The sequence below is a fragment of the Nelumbo lutea genome, chromosome 3 (assembly GCF_056320005.1).
Source record: "Nelumbo lutea isolate HS-2025 chromosome 3, American lotus-T2T, whole genome shotgun sequence".
NCBI lineage: Eukaryota > Viridiplantae > Streptophyta > Magnoliopsida > Proteales > Nelumbonaceae > Nelumbo > Nelumbo lutea.
Genome location: NC_142686.1, coordinates 34,040,420 through 34,061,435, shown reverse-complemented (window position 1 = coordinate 34,061,435; position 21,016 = coordinate 34,040,420). Strand labels below are relative to the sequence as shown.

Genomic DNA, 21,016 nt, shown 5'->3' with positions numbered 1-21,016 from the left:
TGTAGAAACTTCAAAACAACCAATGCCATTTTTAATTTCCAAAACAATTGAGCTTTTTTCAAATAAAGTAATAAATTTGGGGATGGAAGAAAAAATATAGTATAGAAAAATAGCAATGAATGATAATAGCCGGTGAAAATGTATAAGCCAAAAGTTTAGGATTCACTCATTCAAATCCAAGTTGTGTTATTATCTGAAACTCACCATGACTTTTTAGCATTTCTGTAAAACTCACCAGAACTTTTCAAAACGTATAGGGAACCCCATGTTAGTGCCTTTTCGTTTTCCAAAACTCACCATCTCTTAGAGCACCATTAGTGTTCATTGACAGAATGGCATGTCAACCTTATTAAGCATATTTTTATGTCAGATTAATTTTTATTCAATACACCTTTGTTCTAGTCCAATCAAAAAAGTTTTTTTATTTGAAACTCCTTTTTACTTAAATATGTAAAATGGGCAGAAATTTTTTTGATTGAAATATTTGAGATATATTTGTGTTGTTTTTATATCAAAGTTTTGTTTTATTTTCCATTTACAACAGAACAAAGGGTAAAATAGTAATCTACCAACATCAGTTAGCCTATTTAACGTCAATTTAATGACACGGGGTTACCTAAGCATTTTGAAACGCTATGGTGAGTTTAAGAGAAATGTTGAAAAGTCATGGTGAATTTTAGACAACTTCCCTTATTATTATTATTATTATTATTATTATTATTATTATTATTATTATTATTATTATTTATTTTTGGATAGTAATAGGAAGAGCTACTTAAGACTGGGGTAGCTAGGCCCCAAACATCACACAAACAAATGAAACTAACTCATTAAGAAGAGCATGGGGATGAAATAGGAGAGGATCTTCATCTATTTGGCAAAGCTTTACGTGCTAGTCAATCCACAACTTGATTTGCTTCCCTAAATGAAGGCTGTACTCCACACCAAGCTCCAAAGTCTTGACCAGCCTCGAACATTCCTCCACAATGGTCTTCAATTTCAACAGGATCTAACATTGATTCTTGAGATACTTGATCATCAACAAAGAGTCACCTTCAATGCAAACCAGATAATTCCTGAAATTGAGAACAATATTGTAGGCTTCCCCAAGCTGCCCAAGCTTTAACAAGATTAATAGAGTTAACCCCAACAAAATAGGCTTTTACATCTAGAGCTTCTCCAAAATTATTTCTAGCAATGCAAGCAATTGAGAAAGCCCCATCCTCATTCAAGAAGTGTCAAAATTTATATTGATGTCCTGGGACTTTTGGGCTTTTCCACCTAATGTGTCTCCAACATTTAAGCATAGAGGGAATCGACTGAGGACTAACAACCTTATTATCTCAGAAAAAAAAAAATTAAAGCACGCTCAACCAAAATAGGTGGAGAGATACATTTGTTGTTGAAAATTCTATTATTTGTATTTCTCCAAATCATAAAAAGAATAATGCAACATTTTTCAAGTAAATTTGGTTCCACCATTTTAATTAAACATTTCCACCATTGTAAAATAGAAGAATCACTCTCTTTGGGACCAGAAATTGTAGGGCTGGTGATTGACCACACTTGCTTAAGAATGACAAAAGTTTTAAATACATGATCAAGATCCTTCAACTGACCACAAAAAATACAAGCTCCATCAGTATAATATTCATTCCCCTCAATTGGAGAAAAACTCTACTTGGGAGCCTATAATGAAGTAGTAACAAGGTAAACATCTTAATTTTTTTTGTAGGAACATTAAGATCCCACATTCTTATAGACAAATTAGGTTCAACTGACTCTCTAGGAACAACACAACCCTCGTTAATTTGATAGAAAAGTTCTCCTTAGGCTATGTTTGGTTTGAAGGAAAAAGTAGGGAAAGGAAGGAAAAGATAAGGAAACCTTTACAAACCTTGTATAGGTTTTGATACCTTTCCCTTCCTTTCCCTACCTTTTCCTTCAAACCAAACATAGCCTTAGGGTCAAGCTTCCAAATGACAGAAGAAAAGTGGATTTAATTTTATTCTACACCAGATTAGGAACTAGGTTATGAATTTGGCTTTCCCTTCCAAACCATTCTATAATGGTCAATAATTTCACTCACTTTAAAATCCTCCTCAACAAAAGAAGGGTCACAATTAATTACTTTAGAAATAGATGAGGCATCTACCCATTTGTCTTTCTAGAAGTTTATGGATTTTCCATCTCCAATAATCCACCTAATACCATGATTTATCAAAGGTCTAGCACTGAGAATCCCTCTCCAAGCCCAAGAAATGCCATTTTTAGTTTTTGCATTTCAGAAATTCTTTATTTTGATACGAACTGAATACACAAATGATTTTTATTAGTATCCTCAATAACATTATTGGGGATTTTGAAGGATCTCATAATCAATTGGGTTAATCAATGTGTTTTTCCTACCCCCAGCTTACTATTAGTTTTTTACTTGAGATCCTTAAATATTTTCTCGAAAACATGACCATTAATGATAGGGGCACCCAAATAGAGCCAGCCTTTGACTCCAGAGGAATTTTCAATATTTTAGACATAATCTTTTGCAATTCGGACATTGAGAACCTTAAAGTCAACTTGTGAAAATCGGACATTGACATGAAGCTTTGGAGAAATTTTGGAGAATTTCTTTAATCTTAGGCAAGCTGATGATTTTGTAAAGATTAAACAAACATCAGTAAATTAGAGATTAGGAATATAGGGCCCACCTCTTGAAGTAGAACAACCAATAAGGCTCTCTGGATTATTTGCTTCAACTTCAAAGTTTTTTGTAAGAACATCGGCACATAACATAAAGAGGGGAGAGAGGGTCACCTTGCCTAATTCCCCTACTAGGACAGACACTTCTCGAAGGAAGCCATATATCAAGATTTTATATGATACCGGTCTAATACAAGCCATCACCCAATCAATAATTTTTTTTTTTTTATAAAAACCAAATTTGATGAGGACTTTCTCAATGAAATCCCATTCAAGCCTATCATATGTCTTTTCCATGTCCATTTTGTAAGCCACAATACCCAAGTTACCCCTTTTTTTTAATTGAATGTATCATGCATAATACGAATATTATCATTTATTTGTCTATTAGGAACAAAAATATTCTGGAAAGGAGAGATAATGGAGTCCAAGGAGAGTTTAATCTGATTAACAAGATTTTTTGCAATAATTTTATAAATAACACTGTATAAACTTATAGGCCTATAGTTGTTAGCCAATTCAAGGTTTTTTGATTTAGGGATCACAGTAATAAATGTTTCATTGAAGGTTTTGTTAATTTTATCCAAATTAAAAGTACGTTTTCATTGCCTTACAAGCAGTATCTCCAATAATTGCACAAAATTTCTTGAAAAATAGAACATTTAGGCCATCTAGGCTGGGGGCTTTTAAATCTTTCATGGACCTAAGCACATTCCAGATTTCCTTATATGTAAGATAATCGCAAATAGCCTTATTTTGGTCTTCATAGATGCATAAATTGATATATTACAGATTTCCTTATATGTGCATGATATTAGTTACTAGCAAAACTTATAATATATGACCAATCAAGTGGTATTCATTAAATTCACAGGGATGCTTTAATTTCCTGTATCCTTTCATTTTTTCATTTTTTTAATGATTTTTTTCATAGAAAAGACCTATACACGTATTGCCCTTCTTCTTTTTTGAAAATCAATGGAGAAGGCCTTCCATAGAGAAGTATGGTATCATCGTAACTATTAAGTTAATAAGATTTGCTCATAGAAAATATTGAGGTAACACATTGGTTCCCAGAACTATAATTTATAGCAACCAACCTTACAACCAATAAATGCCTTTTAATCTTACTGCCAGCGTTTGGATGACTTTGTCAAAGAAGAGCCACTGGTGGTCTTGGTCAAAGAAGAGCCGCTGGTGGTTTTCCTTGAACCTGGAGGCACGTTAAAATGGAAAAAAATTGGAGCTAATTAGACCAGAAAATGGGTAGTACAGTCCTTGGACCAGTAAAGAAGGTAACTGTACAATTTTCAAGGAATCCCAGCTAACCCGGCAAGATATCAAACTATACATACTTGCTGACAACCTAGACATGTCCTTAGATGATGATGGCCGAAGGAGTTTTGGTTGCCCCTGCTTTGGTGGTGATGGTCGTGGTATTTTCGATGGTGCTTTTTCCCTGCATCATATAGTTTGGTATGTTGATAAAAAATGAATCCTAAGATTTCTTAATGGTGCAATATATTTAGTAGCATGACAACATATCCCATATCCCCAACCAAAACTGGCATCAACAAGGTGGAGTTTTATATAGCATTAAGCATGCATATTAGTTGAAAAAATAGCAATTTTCTTTATTAAGAACATTAAATTTCTTCTAAAATGTGGCAAATCATCATACCTAAAAGATAAAAACCTTTCAAATATATTAATTTCATTATTTTAAAAAAATAATGTAACTATAATAAGTATTAACATAGCAAGTCATATCAATTAGCAAAGTTTTGTTAGCGTAGGGGTATTTCTGTCTTTACCTTGATTGATGTTGCTGATCTATAATGTTGTGTTGAAACATGTGCTCTTAACTTAAGTAAGGGCACATATGTCTTTTCAATTATGTTTTAATTCTCTCTTTCTCTCTTTCTCTATCACTCTTTCTTCTTCTACATAACCGAACTCAGTCAGGCCGAACTCTAAGGCAGACTTGAATTCTAACATGGTATCAGAGCTAGGTTAAATCTGCCTTTGCTGCATCGAGAGGCCGTGGTGGTAGAGGTGGAGCTCGGGGAGCTCAGTCTGGCCGTGGTGTTGGTAGTGGTTCTGCATATGGCCGAAGCGGCAATGGTGGGTCTACTTATAATCGTGGTGGTGGTCGTACTGGGAGCAGAGATTCAAGGGGAGCCCGTGGTAGAGGACGTAGCTCAGGCCTGAGGAAGTGCACTCATTGTGGTATGGATGGACATACCATCAACTATTGTTATGATTTACATGGTCCTCCCTCAACCTGGGCCAATCATGCCGCGACCGGTGACTCAAGTTCCAGCTTTAAACAGGAGAATCATTCATCTGACCAGTTGCCTCCTACATCCACAGATGGTCCCATGAAGGAGATGGTGAGTGTTCCCCGTGATGAATATGAGAGGTTTATCCAATCACAGCAGAACACGACGACTTTTGCTCACTCAGGTATGGCTTGTCTGGCATCTACACCCAATCCCTGGATCATTGACTCTGGAGCCTCCGATCACATGACTGGAACTCCATGTGTGTTACATTGCTCAACATCACAATCTGTCACCCTTGCCTTTTAACCTTATGTCTGTTAGTAAGCTGACCAAATCACTTAACTGCTCCATTACCTTTTATCCTTCTGTGTGTCTTTCAGGATCTCAAGACGGGGATGAAGATTAGTGGAGGGCATGAAGCAAGTGGACTGTATTATCTTGACGGTGGTGGTGGTAGAACTTCAACAGCTCTCCATTCATCTCTTTTTCCTCTCCAGTGGCACTGCCGATTTGGTCATCCGTTGCTCAAAGTCTTGAAGTCCTTGGTTCCGTCCTTGAGTCAGCTTTCTGTTTTGGATTGTGAGTCGTGTCAATTTGGGAAACACCATCGTGCTCCCTTTAGTTCTAGGGTTGATAACCGTGTGTCGAGTCCTTTTTCTTTAGTTCATTCAGATGTTTGGGGTCCTTATAAAGTAATGTCTTATAATGGATACATATATTTTGTCATTTTTGTGGATGATTTTTCAAGGATGACGCGACTCTATTTAATGAAAGAAAGAAGTGAATTGTTTACCATTTTCCAAAAATTTTATGCTGAAATTCGTAACCAATTTGGTACCCACATCAAAGTTTTTCGTTCTGATAATGGCCACGAATATTTATCCTCATCATTTCAGGAATACTTGGACCAACACGGCATTATACATCGGACCTCGTGTACCTACACCCCACAACAAAATGGGGTGGCTGAGAGAAAGAATCGCCATCTCCTTGAAACAACAAGATCCCTAATGCATCACATGCATGTTCCCAAACCTTTTTGGAGTGATGCGGTGCTTACCTCTTGTTTTCTGATTAATCGGATGTCCACGTTCATCCTTGATGGTCAGTCTCCGTTTCAGGTCTTGTTTCCCTCTTTGTCTCCGTTCCCTCTTACGCCGAGAGTTTTTGGGTGTGTCCGTTTTGTCCATAATCTGGGTCCTGGGAACGACAAGTTTGATGCCTGTTCTCTCAAGTGCATCTTCCTTGGCTATTCTCAGACCCAGAAAGGGTATAGGTGTTACCATCCTGGTTCTCGACGATCATTTGTTTGTGCTTATGTCAGTTTCTTTGAGTCTACTCCGTTCTTTTTGGGGTCTGGTGATGCTTCTTCCTCCTCATCACCTCCTCCCCTTCCAATTCCCGTTGTCGATCCTCAGTTTGTTCCAGTTGTGACCAAATCCTTGCCTCCGGTGCCACCACCTGTTGAACGCCCACCTATCCATCATGTGTATACACATCGCCCACGTGCACCAACTACTACTCCTCCGGCTACATCTTCGTCGATGGATCCGGCACCAGAACCCCACTTGGCATTTGAGATTGATCTACCCATTGCTTTGCGGAAAGGTAAACGAACTTGCACCCTTCATCCCATTTCTAATTATGTTTCTCTTACTCACCTTTCCGCTTCCCATTGCCAGTTTGTTACCTTGTTATCATCAGTTATTGTTCCTAACGATGTCCAGGAAGCCCTTGCCTCTCCAAAGTGGTACCGTGCCATGGAAGAACTCTCAGCCCTTCATCATAATCATACTTGGGACCTCGCTGCTCTTCCTCCTGGGAAGCAAGCTGTTGGTTGTAAGTGGGTTTATACGGTTAAACATCTGCCTGATGGTAGTGTCGAACGCCTGAAAGCGCGATTAGTTGCAAAAGGGTACTCCCAAACCTATGGCATTGACTACACAGAGACCTTCTCACCGGTTGCTAAGATAGGGTCAGTTCGTGTTGTGATCTCTCTTACAGCCATGTATGAGAGGCCACTATATCAGCTTGATATCAAGAATGCCTTTTTGCATGGTGACTTACTCGAGGAGGTCTACATGGAGCAACCTCCAAGGTTTGTTGCTCAGTGAGAGGATGGTAAGGTGTGCAGACTAAGGAAAACTATATATGGGCTTAAACAATCTCCTCGAGCATGGTTTGGTAGGTTCAGTGAGGTGGTAAAGAAGTTTGGCATGAAACAGTGCAAGGTTGACCATTCTGTATTTAGTCATGACTCTCTGGGAGAAAAAATACTGTTGGTGGTGTATGTAGATGATATTGTTATTACTGGGAATGATAACATTGGTATTGATAGGCTAAAGATTTATCTACAGGATCACTTTCAGACAAAGGATATGGGTAAACTGAAATACTTCTTGGGGATAGAGGTAGCGAGATCCAAGTATGGGATTAACCTGTGCCAGAGGAAGTATGTGCTTGATTTGCTGGAAGAAACATGCTTGTTGGGTGCCAAACCAGCTGAAACACCCATGGACACAAATACCAAGCTAAGCAGTGATATGGGTGAAGTGTTTGAAGACCCTGGTAGATATCGACGACTTGTGGGCAAACTGAACTACCTAACCATTACCAGACCAGACATCTCATTTGCAGTTAGTGTGGTAAGCCAGTTCATGCAAAAACCTCTGACTCATTGGAATGCGGTTCTGAGAATTGTGAAGTATGTAAAAGGGGCCCCGGGTCACGGTCTGATATACAAGAGTGGAGGAAGACTTGAAATAGAAGGGTATTCTGATGCTGATTGGGTCGGTTCTATGTCTGATAGGCGGTCTATTACAGGCTATTGCACGTTTCTGGGAGGTAACCTGGGGACATGGAAAAGTAAGAAGCAAACAGTTGTGGCAAGAAGCAGTGCAGAGGTAGAATATAGGGCTATGGCGCATACCGCTTGTGAATTAGTGTGGCTAAGGAACCTTCTACAGGAAGTAGGGTACAACATTAACACTCCAATGAAGCTCTATTGTGATAATCAGGATGCAGTTCATATCTCCTCTAATCCAGTGTTTCATGAAAGAACCAAGCACATTGAGGTTGACTGTCACTTTGTGAGGGAGAAGGTGCTGAATGGAGAGCTAGACACTACACATGTTAATACAGGAAATCAGTGGGCTGACTTATTTACAAAAGGCTTGAGTCGGGGAAGAGTGGACTACATATGTAACAAGCTAGGAGTATATGATATATACTCACCAGCTTGAGGGGGAGTGCTAGCGTAGGGGTATTTCTGTCTTTACCTTGATTGATGTTGCTGATCTGTAATGTTGTGTTGAAACATGTGCTCTTAACTTAAGTAAGGGCACATAGGTCTTTTCAATTATGTTTTAATAATAATATAAATACTTATTGGCCGACTGGGAGAAGTGTAGTTGACTCTTTCAGTTCGAACCAGAATTCTCTCTTCTCTCTTTCTTTCTTTCTCTCTTTCTCTATCACTCTTTCTTCTTCTACATAACTGAACTCAGTCAGGCCGAACTCTAAGGCAAACCTGAATTCTAACAAATTTTATATGGTAAAAGTTAAAGACGGAAAGTAAAAATGAAAATACTTCTATTTTTTCTTACATTCTCTCTCCTCAAAATCGTTGTATATAGTATATAATAGAATGAAATAACAAACATATTTAATAAGGCATCTACCTTGTAATTTTTGTCACCTAGTTGGGTGCTTAGTCGCCTAGGCAAGTGCCTAGACACCTAGATGGGCACCTAGTTGCTACAAGTCAAGGCGCTAGGCACCTAGCCAAGGATGCCTAGTCGCCTAGATGACACCTTGACAACTATGCAGAATTAAAAGTATGCTGCAAAATCCATTTCACTTAGCTTGAAGGTAGATGGCAGGTGGCCTCCCCAAAGTTCCATAGAGTTCAGAAGTGGAACAAATTACAAGAAATCCATAGTTTAGTTATAAAATAGAAGTGAAAGGTTTCTTTCAGAATCTAGGCAACTACAGGCTATAGTTCTTGAAGTTTTGGTTCAGATAACATACATTATGTACACATGCAGCAATACCCACACTAATAGGTAACAAGAACTAGAAAGTGATAATATCATACTGTCATTTATCATGTGTAAAAGCTAGAGAAAGAGAGCTTCTGAGGTCAGAAGCATTTCATAGTGTAGAACATATATAGAACATAGCCCTTTCAAATAAATACAAAGCATTATGGTATGTGTAGTGATGTAATTATGAGAATGCTGGTTTCTGCACATCGATCAACTGCATTAGAAAAACAATTAGAATAACATAAGCACCAACGTATTATTTGTGTATCCAACTAAGTTGGCAAAAGATCAGAAACTTTGGCATTTCAACTTTCTATAATTACCATGATGAGAATTATGTCCTCAAACAGGAAAAGCCACAAGGTAAAGGAAAAAAAAAAAAGAAAAATACTCACTTCTCTGTGCTCTCTTCTGGTTTTGAACTCTCAGGGCTCTCTGGTGTTTTTGAACCCTCAGGGAAAAGAGTGAACTCAACAACACTGCATATTGAACCATCTGTTTCTGTTCCCATGGAAAGGCCACTGTCAGATATGTCACTTAGTCTCTCCTCAGAATCTGCATCTCCAAACCCTAAGAGATCAACATCTGCAGAAAAATTTTGTCCAGCATCCCCTGCAGCAAGCTTTGACTGGCGGAAGAATTCCTTTTGGTGCCTGAAGTCATCCAGAGATTGCTGAGAACCAGCCTCAGAGAGTTTATCACTGTACTCTGAGCAATTGTCCTGATCAGAAGCTGCTTTGTCAAGTTTTGAGCCTTTCCCTCCTGTCTGTCTTCGGCTTCGCAAAGAAGTTGCACTAAGAGAGTGTTTACTTGGTGAGGGAGGTCCACGCCTGAGAAGGTTTGTGCCCCGCTTTTCACTACTGAAACTGGGAGACACAGTTCTAAGATCTTTCAGTAGTTGCAACTGCTCAATTTCCTCATCTTTCTTTGCAATTGTGTCCTTAAGCGAAGCCACCTGCAAGGTCAACAAGAATATAGAAGGTAATTATCTAAATGTGCTTAAAAATATGTATGAAAACATTTTATTGATCATTAATAAGAGAACTAACACTAATGATAAATAATCACTAAAAATTTAATCTAGAAATATGTAAAAATGTAAAAAATGAAATTAAAAAGGATAAATATTATTAATTACATGTAGGATAGATAATTTAAAAAGATATTGTGTGAAGTAATAATAATTAATAACAAAATAAAATTAATTACCTATGATTTAAAATATTAAAAATCAAGCGTGCAAAGCACCCTATCTCTCATTGGGACTATAGTACCCTGCAGCATGGTGACAACCATGATATATACCCTTTGCCACTATTTTGGCCATGGCGGTGAACACACCATGATATAGTGGGTTTCCATCAATGCCACACCACAACCAAACGGCTGAATGGAGTGCGGCGTGGTTGAAAACCCACTATATTGTGGGTTAACCACACAATCGAATGGCACCTAAATCCCACTTGCTGAACAACCATGTTGAACCTGCTGAACCAAGTCCTAGGTGACTGCTTTAGTCCAAACAGGGACTTTTTTATCCAACACACCTTATGCTTACTGCCTTCAGCAAGAAACTTTGGTGGCTGAACCATATACACTTCCTTCTCTAAATCACCATTTAGGAAAGAATTCTTCACTACAATTGGAGAAGATTCTGGTCCAAGTTCATAGCTAGAGAGAGTAGAACATGAATAGAATTCATCTTAGCCACCAAGGCAAAAGTTTTTGCATAGTTCACACCGTATATTTGTGTGATTACTGCCTTCAGCAAGAAACTTTGGTGGCTGAACCATATACACTTCCTTCTCTAAATCACCATTTAGGAAAGAATTCTTCACTACAATTGGAGAAGATTCCAGTCCAAGTTCATAGCTAGAGAGAGATGCATCTTCAAACTTGAGGACAAGGTTGATCTCAAGGGGGGAAGAATTGATAGGATTCCAGAACCCATGTAGCTACCCTTTCCAACCCAAGCCTAGAGCTAGCCTTCCAAGCCAAACCCAGAAGTTCAAGTTCCAGCTATGAAACCTCATCCCAATGGCAAGTCTGGACCACCTATCAAATTAGTTTATGTAAGAAAACCACATCAGTAGTTAGTTAAAACAATCATGCAAGACATGAGCTAGCTATTATAAATATGGGAGAGGCTGAGAATCAGATAATGATGTTTTCAAGAACCTTCTTCTCTTCTTAGGAGGACGAATTGCCCTCGAAGTAGCCCCTGTGGTGGACAGTACCCACCAAAGACCACACTATTAGTATCAATTGGCTAGTTAGTGATGCAATCAATATGGCCCTCAACTAATTAGTTGCTTTGATAAATGTGTAAGCACTATGCACTAGTCAACAACAAATTTTGCAATAAGAACATTTCTAATCATGAAAACTTGTATATTTGAGGCAATGTTGACATGACATAAATAGTTTCAGTTTATTTCACATGAAAAAATTTGTGGCACTTATCATCACTAATATCCTTACTGGATAAGAACATTTCATAATTACTTGCCATATTTTCTCACAACCCTTAACCTAGAAGTTATTTAGTAAAAGAGGATGATCAGATATTGAATTCAATGCAAAAGATTTTGAGATGATTGAAAAGGTAACTAACATTTATAAAATGAAAAACAGGATACAATATATAAAGTACCTGTTCCATTAATTCTCTAACATCTTTACCCTCTTTGCTACTCCGTGCAGCACCTAGCTCAACTCCAGAGATCCTCTCAGCAAACTTCAAAGTACTTAGAGTCTCAGAGTAAGAACTCAAATCTGGATTAAGTTGCACAAACATGAGGGTCTTTGCCTGACCACCTATAGTGCAAGAGGGATATGAAAACACAGAGAAAAGAAAAAGAAATTCTAATCAATGAATTTGAGATGAAGAATATTGAAAGCTGCAAATGTAATATCACTTTACTCGATACAAGAGAAGTAAGCACAAACAAAGTAAAAGTACCTAGAGAACTTTGAAGGACTTGAGTTAATTTGCTGTTTCTATATGGAACATGAGGGCTCTTTTGTGCTAGAGCAAAGATGACATCTCCAAGTGCAGATAAAGATTTGTTTATGTGTTGTGCCTCTTTAAGTCTTTCTCCAGTTACTTCAGAGCGATCAACTCTTTCACTTCCAGCAAGATCTACCAAATGAAGACTGCCACGCAAAGCAACACCAGAAGCTAAATCCATTCCACGAACATGAACAGTGAGAACACTGGATACACAAGTCTAAATGAAAAACAGATACCAAGAGGGTCAACTGTTTAGGAGACAAGCATGGTTAAGATAATTGACAAAAAACCTGTGGGACCGGCTGCTCCTTTGATTCATAGCAGTGGAATTTACAGCCCTGTTCATTAGTCCAAGATGCATCAAATCCAGTACATCTGTGGTTGATTTGACAGGATGCATGCTTGCATCAGGGACAGCTAGTCCATTGGGTTGTGCACTGGTCCATATCCCAAGCGTGTGGAAGTCAAGGAAACATAAGATTTGTTGAGTAGAAAAAAAAGGAAGAAGAATATGACACCAGCTTACGTAGGAACTATATAATCCATAAATAGTATGGGGTGCATAACTCTCGACATGTCTAACATTTATTTATTGAACTAAGTTTTATCGCACTAAGTTTCAAGATTTTGACGCGATACACTCCATATCAAGCATATCGTATTGTATCCGCAAGCTACTGATACTGCAAATACAAGGGGTTTGGGACTTTGATCATTTTCAGGGGGTAGGCAGGCCTAAGACCAACCCCCTAACCAATTTTGAGAAAAAACTAAAAAAAAGATGTTTTTTGGTAATGAAACACCCAATATTCATGTGTATTGGGTGTATCAATACTTTAAATCTTGTATTGGACCAAGGACTCAAATGAATCCTGTTCCGACTGCTGCTACAGTAACCCGAACCAGCAAGAGGAAGAAGAAGAAGAAGAAGAAGAAGGAAAATGAAGGGACTGTCAAATCTGATTGGTTAACCCTCTCAGTTGACCCCTTAATAGTAATTAGTCTCTAATTACTTGTACAAAGACTAAACTGCCCTTACTTAAGTGTGGGGCAGAGTGTCTCTAATAAAACTGCCACATAAGCATACAACTTAACAAAGACAAGTCGACTAAACTACCCTTATTTGGCTCACTCTAACACTCCCCCTCAAGCTGGAGAATATATGTCATATAATCCCAGCTTGTTACATAGATAGTTCACTTTCCCTGAGCTTAGAGCTTTTGTAAACAAATCTGCCCACTGATCACCCGAGCCCACATGTTCTGTGCTTATCTCTCTAGCAAGAACCTTCTCCCTCACAAAGTAGCAATCAATCTCTATGTGCTTCGTTCTCTCATGAAAAACAGGGTTGGATGAGATATGGAGTGCAGCTTGATTGTCACATTACAATTTCATAGGTTTATCCATGTGGAACCCGATTTCTTGTAGGAGATTCCTCAACCACACTAATTCACAGGTAGTGTGTGCCATGGCCCTATACTCGGCTTCAACACTGCTTCTAGCCACAACTGCCTGCTTTTTACTCTTCCACGTCACAAGATTTCCTCCAAGAAATGTGCAATAGCCTGTAGTAGACTTTCTGTCATACATTGAGCCTGCCCAGTCTGCATCTGTGTACCCAACTACTTCAAGTTTTCCTCCTGGTCTATACATTAGCCCACGGCCCAAAGCTCCCTTCAGATATCTTACAATTCTAAGAACTGCATCCCAGTGAGGTATACGGGGGTTCTGCATGAATTGGCTCACCACACTGACCGCAAAGGAGATGTCTGGTCTTGTGATAGTCAGATAGTTCAGCTTCCCCACTAGTCGTCTATACCTTCCAGGATCTTCAAATACTTCCCCTGTATCACTGCTCAACTTAACATTTGGTTCCATAGGGGTTTCATCCGGTTTTGCACCTAATAGTCTTGTTTCTTCCAATAGATCAAGAACATATTTTCTTTGGCACAGATTTACACCTTGTTTTGACCTGGCAACTTCTATGCCCAAGAAATACTTCAATGTCCCAAGGTCTTTTGTTTGAAAATGATTTTGCATAAATACCTTTAGTTTGTCAATCCCCAATTTGTCACTGCCAGTAATGCAATATCATCCACATAGACCACTAATAAAATCTTTCCAGCTTCTGATTCATAGCTGAACACTGAGTGATCAACCTGGCATTGCTTCATTCCAAAACTCTTCACCACTTCACTAAACTTCCCGAACCAAGCACGCGGCGATTGTTTCAACCCATAACTTGCCTTCTTTAGTCTGCACACCTTACCATCCTCCCCCTGAGCAACAAACCCAGGTGGTTGCTCCATATATACCTCCTCCACAAGGTCACCATGAAGGAAGGCATTTTTTATGTCAAGCTGAAACAGAGGCCAATCATACATAACTGCCAGGGAAATTAACACACGAACAGAGCCAATCTTAGCTACCGGAGAGAATGTCTCCATGTAGTCCACTCCATACAATTGTGAGTAACCTTTAGCAACGAGTCTGGCTTTCAGACACTCCACACTACCATCTGGCAAGTATTTAACAGTATACACTCATTTACATCCCACAACATGCTTACCAGGTGGGAGAGTAGTGAGCTCCCACGTTTGAGTATGTTGAAGAGCAAAGAGTTCCTCCTCCATTGCCTGCCGCCACCCAGGTGAACTAAGAGCTTCTTGGACATTGTTAGGTATGGAAATAGATGACAAAAGTGAAACAAACTGGCGATGTGAGGCGGAAAGGCAAGATAATGAAACAAAGTTAGAAATGGGATGGAGAGTAGAACTGCGTTTACCTTTCCGTAAGGCAATGGGTAGGTCAAGTTCTGAGGGTTCAGCAACAGAAGCCATGACAGGGTCCGTAGATAAGGTAGAAACTGGAGGAGAGGCCGGTGTCGTTTGGTGTGTATACACTTTCCGGATCGGTGGTCGTTCAGTAGTGATCTACACTAGATGAGGTGATGAGTCTACTCCAACAGGAACATCCAGAACTGGATCACTAACAGGAAGAGGAAGAGGAAGTAAGGGTGGAGATGAAGGTGCTTCAAGTCCTGAGAAGAAGGGGGCAGACTCAAAAAAGGTGACATCAGGACAAACATAGCACTTCCAAGTAATGGGATTATAACACTTGTACCCTTTTTGAGTCCGAGAGTAGCCAAGAAAGACACATTTAATGGAGCATGCATCTAGATTGTCTATTTCAGGACTCAGATTGTGAACAAAGCACATAGCCAAAGACACGAGGAGTTAATAAAAATGGAGATAAAGTGGGGAACAAGATAGAGAAGGAAGAAGGAGGGCATCCGATTAATGAGGAAACATGCAGTGAGTACAACATTACTCCAAAACCGATTAGGAACACTCATATGATGAAGAATAGATCGAGCAGTTTCGAGGAGCTGACTGTTCTTTCGTTCAGCCACCCCATTTTGTTGAGGAGTGGATGCACATGAGGTTTGATAAATAATGCCATGTTGTTCTAAATACTGTTGAAACCAAGTAAGAAAGTATTCACGACCATTATCTAAACGAAGAACTTTGATTGGAACACCAATTTTTGTACGTATTTCAGCATGGAATTTTTGAAAAATGGAGAATAATTCACTTCTTTCTTTCATTAAGTAAATCCATGTCCTCCCCCTCTTGTACCACGTCCACCTCCTCTGGCTGTCACAAGTGCTGATCTATCAGACTATGGGATTATCTGTCTGTCCCAAAGAAATCCTACGAAGTCGTGCAAATACTTCCTCAAGTGTCGGAAGAGTAGAGCCCCCTAATATTTGGGCTCTAACTGGTTCATACTCCGATTTCAACCCCACTAAGAATCTTATAACATCTAGTTGTTCTCTCTGTTGTTGCTGAACCTTAACATCTGGAGTGAGAAGATGATAGATATTGAGTTCATTTATGAGATTCTTCATTCAGGCATAGTACTCTTCTAGGGTTTTGTTTCCTTGTTGCAAATCAAAGTATTCCTGATAAAGTTGATATACCCTTGTAGTATTATCTTGTCCAGAATACAGCTTCTTAGCATGTTCCCATATATCCTTATCCGTATCTAGGAACATGAAGTTGGCACTAATTTTTGGTTCCATACTATTCCATAACTAGGTCATGATTTGAGCATCCTCTTGTTCCCAATCATCAAACCCTGGAGAGTCATCCGGTGGTTTATCTTCTTTTACATGCTTCACTTTGCTCTTTGCCTTGAGGAAAACTTCCACTGATTTGGCCCATGGAACATAGTTCTCACCATTCAGTTTAATTGAGGTCATCTATACACCTAGATAGTCAGAGGGAACTACCACACTGGGTTTCTGATCATTATACCCATCTCCCATTGCTGCCATGATACTCTTTCACCGCTGCTTCTAACCTGAATTCCCAGCTACCAACTGAGTGCTGTTATTAGGAGTTTGATGTTCCAGCACCTATAGCAGTCCCTAGGCACAATAATAGGTACACAAGCCTAGTTCTTGTTCACACCACTACAGATTTCACAACACCACGAACCACATAAACATCAATTCAACACTTACTAAACACATGCAAGCCGTCTTACAACCACTCAACAAAGATTGTGCATCACAAGCACCACCACATAGTCATATCTGTTACACCCGGTACAGACCTGTTTAACACCTTTAAGAGGGCACTACACGACCACAAAGAACTCAGCTAGGTCACTGCATTACACTTTGCACAATTCAGCCACTTACAGCAGCCCTTACACCATTCGCTAGTGTAAACACAGCCCGTTCTTGGGATTTTCTCCAAGAACTAGAGCAACAATAAACCTAGTTCTCTAGGTTCTGATCAGTACTCGCAGGTTCTTGAAGGTTTTCTACCCAGAAATACCAGCAGCACAAGGAGAAGAAATAACCGACCTTTTGAGAGTTTCAACCAACCATTCACTGCTTAAGTCATTTTCTTAATGAAGAAGGTTATGCGCAGCAGAGAGAGACGAGCTGAGATGTTTCAGACCTAGGACGAACCAGTTTTCTCCATTGACAGCCCAGAAACAAAAAAAGAGAGGTCACGAACACTGCTGAGATGTTCACGAACTGAAGTAGGTCAGGAACCTTGCTCTGATACCATGTTTCAACTGCTGCTACAGTAACCCGAACCAGCAAGAGGAAAAAGAAGAAGAAGAAGAGAAGAAGGAAAATGAAGGGACTGTCGAATCTGATTGGTTAACCCTATCAGTCGACCCCTTAATAGTAATTAGTCTCGAATTACTTGTACAAAGACTAAACTGCCCTTACTTAAGTGTGGGGCAGAGTCTCTCTAATAAAACTGCCACATAAGCATACAACTTAACAAAGACAAGTTGACTAAACTACCCTTATTCGGCTCACTCTAACAAATCCCATAAAAGAAATTATGAAGGCTGGTCAGCTTTAAGAGATAAAAGGCAGTAACCAGTAATCACTGTCCCACCCAAGGAATGGAAATGGCTTAACACCTAAAAATTAAGGAACATGGTTCTAAATATTATAAATCATATATCTTTCCAGAATACCATTAGGATTGGAGACCAGGAATGAAACCAAGAAATACCTCAATGTGACCTCTTTTGTTATCTTGGTTCGATAGTTCACAACAAGGGAGAGGTAGAGGATGATTTCACCCATAGAATTATAGCTGGACAGGTGAAATCGAGGGGTGCAGTTAGTGTCTTATGTGATAGGAGAATGCAACTTAGGATAAAAGGAATTTTTTTGTAAAATGACTAAAAGGCTAGAAATATTGTACAGAACATGCTAAGTGGCAAGTCAAAAGGGGTTTTATGTATTTTTCCTCTACTTTATATTGTACAGTTCAGTCTCATACTTAATATGGATGTCACATACTCAACAAGGGAAGAACAGTAACTAAAGTCAGTATAAGAGATCAACATAAAGCAGTTGACTGGGATAATCAGTTCATCTCTTTCCCTTTGGACTGATCACTTCTTATTCTCCTCCTCTTTCTATCTTCCTTCTTCTCTTTCTTTCTCCTTTTGTCATCAAGTCTAATACTAGAACATGGTATCAGATCATGTTGGAGGCTACAACCTACAATCTACTCCGAAGAGGGTTGAAATCTTATCTTTCTCTGTCCATTCTTTTTTCTTATTTATGATCTATTTATATTAAAGAATCAATACTGTAAGAGCTGTGATCTCCTCTACCCTCCTTGGTTCTGGTTGCAGTCACCATGAGTGATTACGGTGATATTTTTGTGGTAGTTTGAGCCCTATAATGGACTATTACCAAGAGGGGCTGATGTGTTGCAAGTGTGAGTAGAGTTTAACAAGTAGAAACAATGAAGGAAGAAAAGACAGTAGAGAGAGAAGGAAAAGGAAGAAAAAGAAAAGGTATATAAGGCTGTCAACTCAAAACTTGTTCGTTGACAAGAGGAGTATCATATATAAAAGGGAAGGCCAATGCTTCTTGACACCTTGTATATTGTAGTCTAGACTTTCTCCTTTATCCCTTTCTCTCACTAATCACACTTGGATATTTAAATCACATAAATTCTTGGCAGCCTATCAGCTCCTGCTTCTCCTGGTTGGAGGAACACAATGGAGGAGGTACTAGATTCTCTATAAGAGAACAGTACCTGGAAATTGACTACTCTCCCACCTAGGAAACACACTGTATGTTGTCAGTGGGTTTATATGGTGAAATTTTCAAATTTCTACATGATGGGAGTGCAGAATATCTCAAGGCAAAACAAGTTGCTAAGAGAAAAATAAAAATGTAGGGATGGATTACTTTATCTCCCTTGCAGCTATGTATAACTGTCCAGTTTTATAGCTTAACATTAAAAATACCTTTCTTAAAGGTTACACAACCCCTAGACTTGATTATGGTACTGCACTGGGTGCTGGATTGGGCTGTCTTTGATATGCCAATCAGTGAGATCCATTATGGGTCAAAACCTGGGTATGTTGGGGTAGTTTGTGAATTCACTTAAGTGGGTGATCAGTGATAGGATCAGCCCCTTTGTCGGACAAAGTGAATGATCGAGACTGCACTCTCTCTGATGGAAACCTAAACTGTTGACAATGGATTTCAACTATGTTTGGGATTTGGTTTTGCAATTATATATATATATATATATATATATATATATATATATTGTTTTAAGAAAAGTGTTTGCAAAAGGTTTTAATTCTCGGGGATCCATCCGAGCAGAACACTGCACCTTGTAATCAGGGGAGAGGTCCTTCTCTATCGGGTAGTGTTTGATCATTGTGGGATGAGAGGTTAAGTGTAAGAGACCATTAAGGGCTGATTACCTGATGGGATTTATCTTACTCAAGTTCACAGAGGATGGACCGAACCCATGTGGACTTATGTGAGGTCATTGTGGGGTCCCACGCCATACAAATAAACCTAAATTAGCCAAGCAACACTCTTGGGTCGTGAGCCATATAGCTAATGGGCCTAAAGCCCATAATTAATATGATTAATTAAGATGTCACATGACTGCTTAAGCTGTCATGTGACATGGCCGAATTTGGGTTTGGAAATGGGTATGGAGCACCCATTCTCTTAAGAGGATAATACCTATCTCTTGATATTAGGAGAAGTGCTCCACAAAAGGATAAAAGAAGAAGAGGGCGAACTTCTCAAGAACATTGCAAATTCCGTTCTCTCTTCTTCTCTTGTCGCCCAAGAAACCCTAGTTTGACTTCATCTTTTGGGACTGATAAGCAAGAAAAATTCAGAGGAAATTCGTGCTCACCTCCCCAGTTCGATCCAAGGAATTGGTTTGCAGTTTTGCTGAAAATTGCATTGTTGAACCAGCTTCAGCATCAAGTTGCACCATCTTCAGTGGAAGCTGGATTTAGGGACTGATTTGGGCGTGAACTTCCAACTTGGGAGCTACATTTGTCGTACCCGTATCAGGTATACATCTCCATCTTGTTTTGGTTTCAAATCTGATCCAATTTCAAAGAAAGATTGATCCTAGAAAAATACAAATTTTCGAAAAGAAGGGAATTCAATTCCCAGAAGGTTAAGAAAATTTTTGAAATTTCGCCCAGCCATCTAGCATGGTTCGGCCATCCATATGATGGATCCTAACCTCCCTTCATGCCCAAGGAATTGAAAGACCCTTGGAGATTGCCCAATGACCAAGAAGGATCAGAGAAAACAGGTGAGTCCAAGATTAGGGTTTAAACTAAAGCGAGATTCATATTTTATTTAAGCTAAAGGTGGCGATCAATGTTTTTCTGAGAAAGGTACATTTTTTTAGTGAGACCAACCTTGATTAGAAGCAGTTTAAGCCACTCTATGATCAGCGGTTGATAGAATTCTGCCTTCTCTGTTAGTTCCTCTAGGTTTTTCAAACCCTATGACCAGTTTTGGACTCAAAGACTTATTTTTCTGATTGTGGATGATTCTTGGAAGATGATTATTGACTGAGAATGAGTTCTTGATGACTGTTCTTGGCTGTGAATGATTCTTGGGTGGTTGTTTTCTTACTTGAAGTCTTGACTTGTTAGTGTTCTATATAAAATGAAGAAGGCTGGAAATGAGTTGAAGACTCGAGGGGAAGGATTTTTAGGGACTAGATGACTAAAAATTCTTTTCAGGTTACCACTGTTAGGTTTGATGGAACCAACTACTTGGAATGGGCCCAATCAACAATGATGGCCATTGGAGGTAGAGGTAAATTAGGCTATGTGACTGGGGACAAAAGAAGCCACAAAAAGGATGACACATCACATCCCAAATGGGTTCAAGAGAACTATTTGGTGATGACTTGGCCATGCAACTCTATGCAGCCTCACATTAGTCGAAACTACTTAAGGGCAACAACAGCCAAGGAGATTTGGGACAACATGAAAGAGAATACTCCCAACCCCTTATATCACATCCCAAATGGGTTCAAGAGAACTATTTGGTGATGACTTGGCCATGCAACTCTATGTAGCCTCACATTAGTCAAAACTACTTATGGGCAACAACAGCCAAGGAGATTTGGGAC

At 39.2% G+C, this 21,016-nt stretch overlaps 1 protein-coding gene across 9 annotated transcripts in view; it reads right to left on the bottom strand.

Annotated features, from left to right (window-relative positions):
• Positions 1–720: 720 nt before the first annotated feature.
• The window catches only part of LOC148864150 (kinesin-like protein KIN-14J), a 59,067-nt gene continuing 38,771 nt past the window's right edge, over positions 721–21,016 (bottom strand). For 6 of the 9 annotated variants that reach the window (XM_088975426.1, XM_088975432.1, XM_088975429.1 and 3 more), the window contains 6 exons: positions 12,335–12,499; positions 11,994–12,247; positions 11,685–11,848; positions 9,427–9,986; positions 4,056–4,159; positions 3,691–3,913 (listed from right to left, as the gene is read on the bottom strand). In XM_088975426.1, coding sequence (XP_088831552.1) covers positions 3,828–3,913; positions 4,056–4,159; positions 9,427–9,986; positions 11,685–11,848; positions 11,994–12,247; positions 12,335–12,499 — 1,333 coding nt within the window. In that variant the 3' untranslated portion in view covers positions 3,691–3,827. Of the gene's footprint in view, positions 1,077–3,690; positions 3,914–4,055; positions 4,160–9,426; positions 9,987–11,684; positions 11,849–11,993; positions 12,248–12,334; positions 12,500–21,016 lie in introns of those variants that run through there. The other 3 variants (XM_088975428.1, XM_088975427.1, XM_088975431.1) reach the window with 3 other exon arrangements.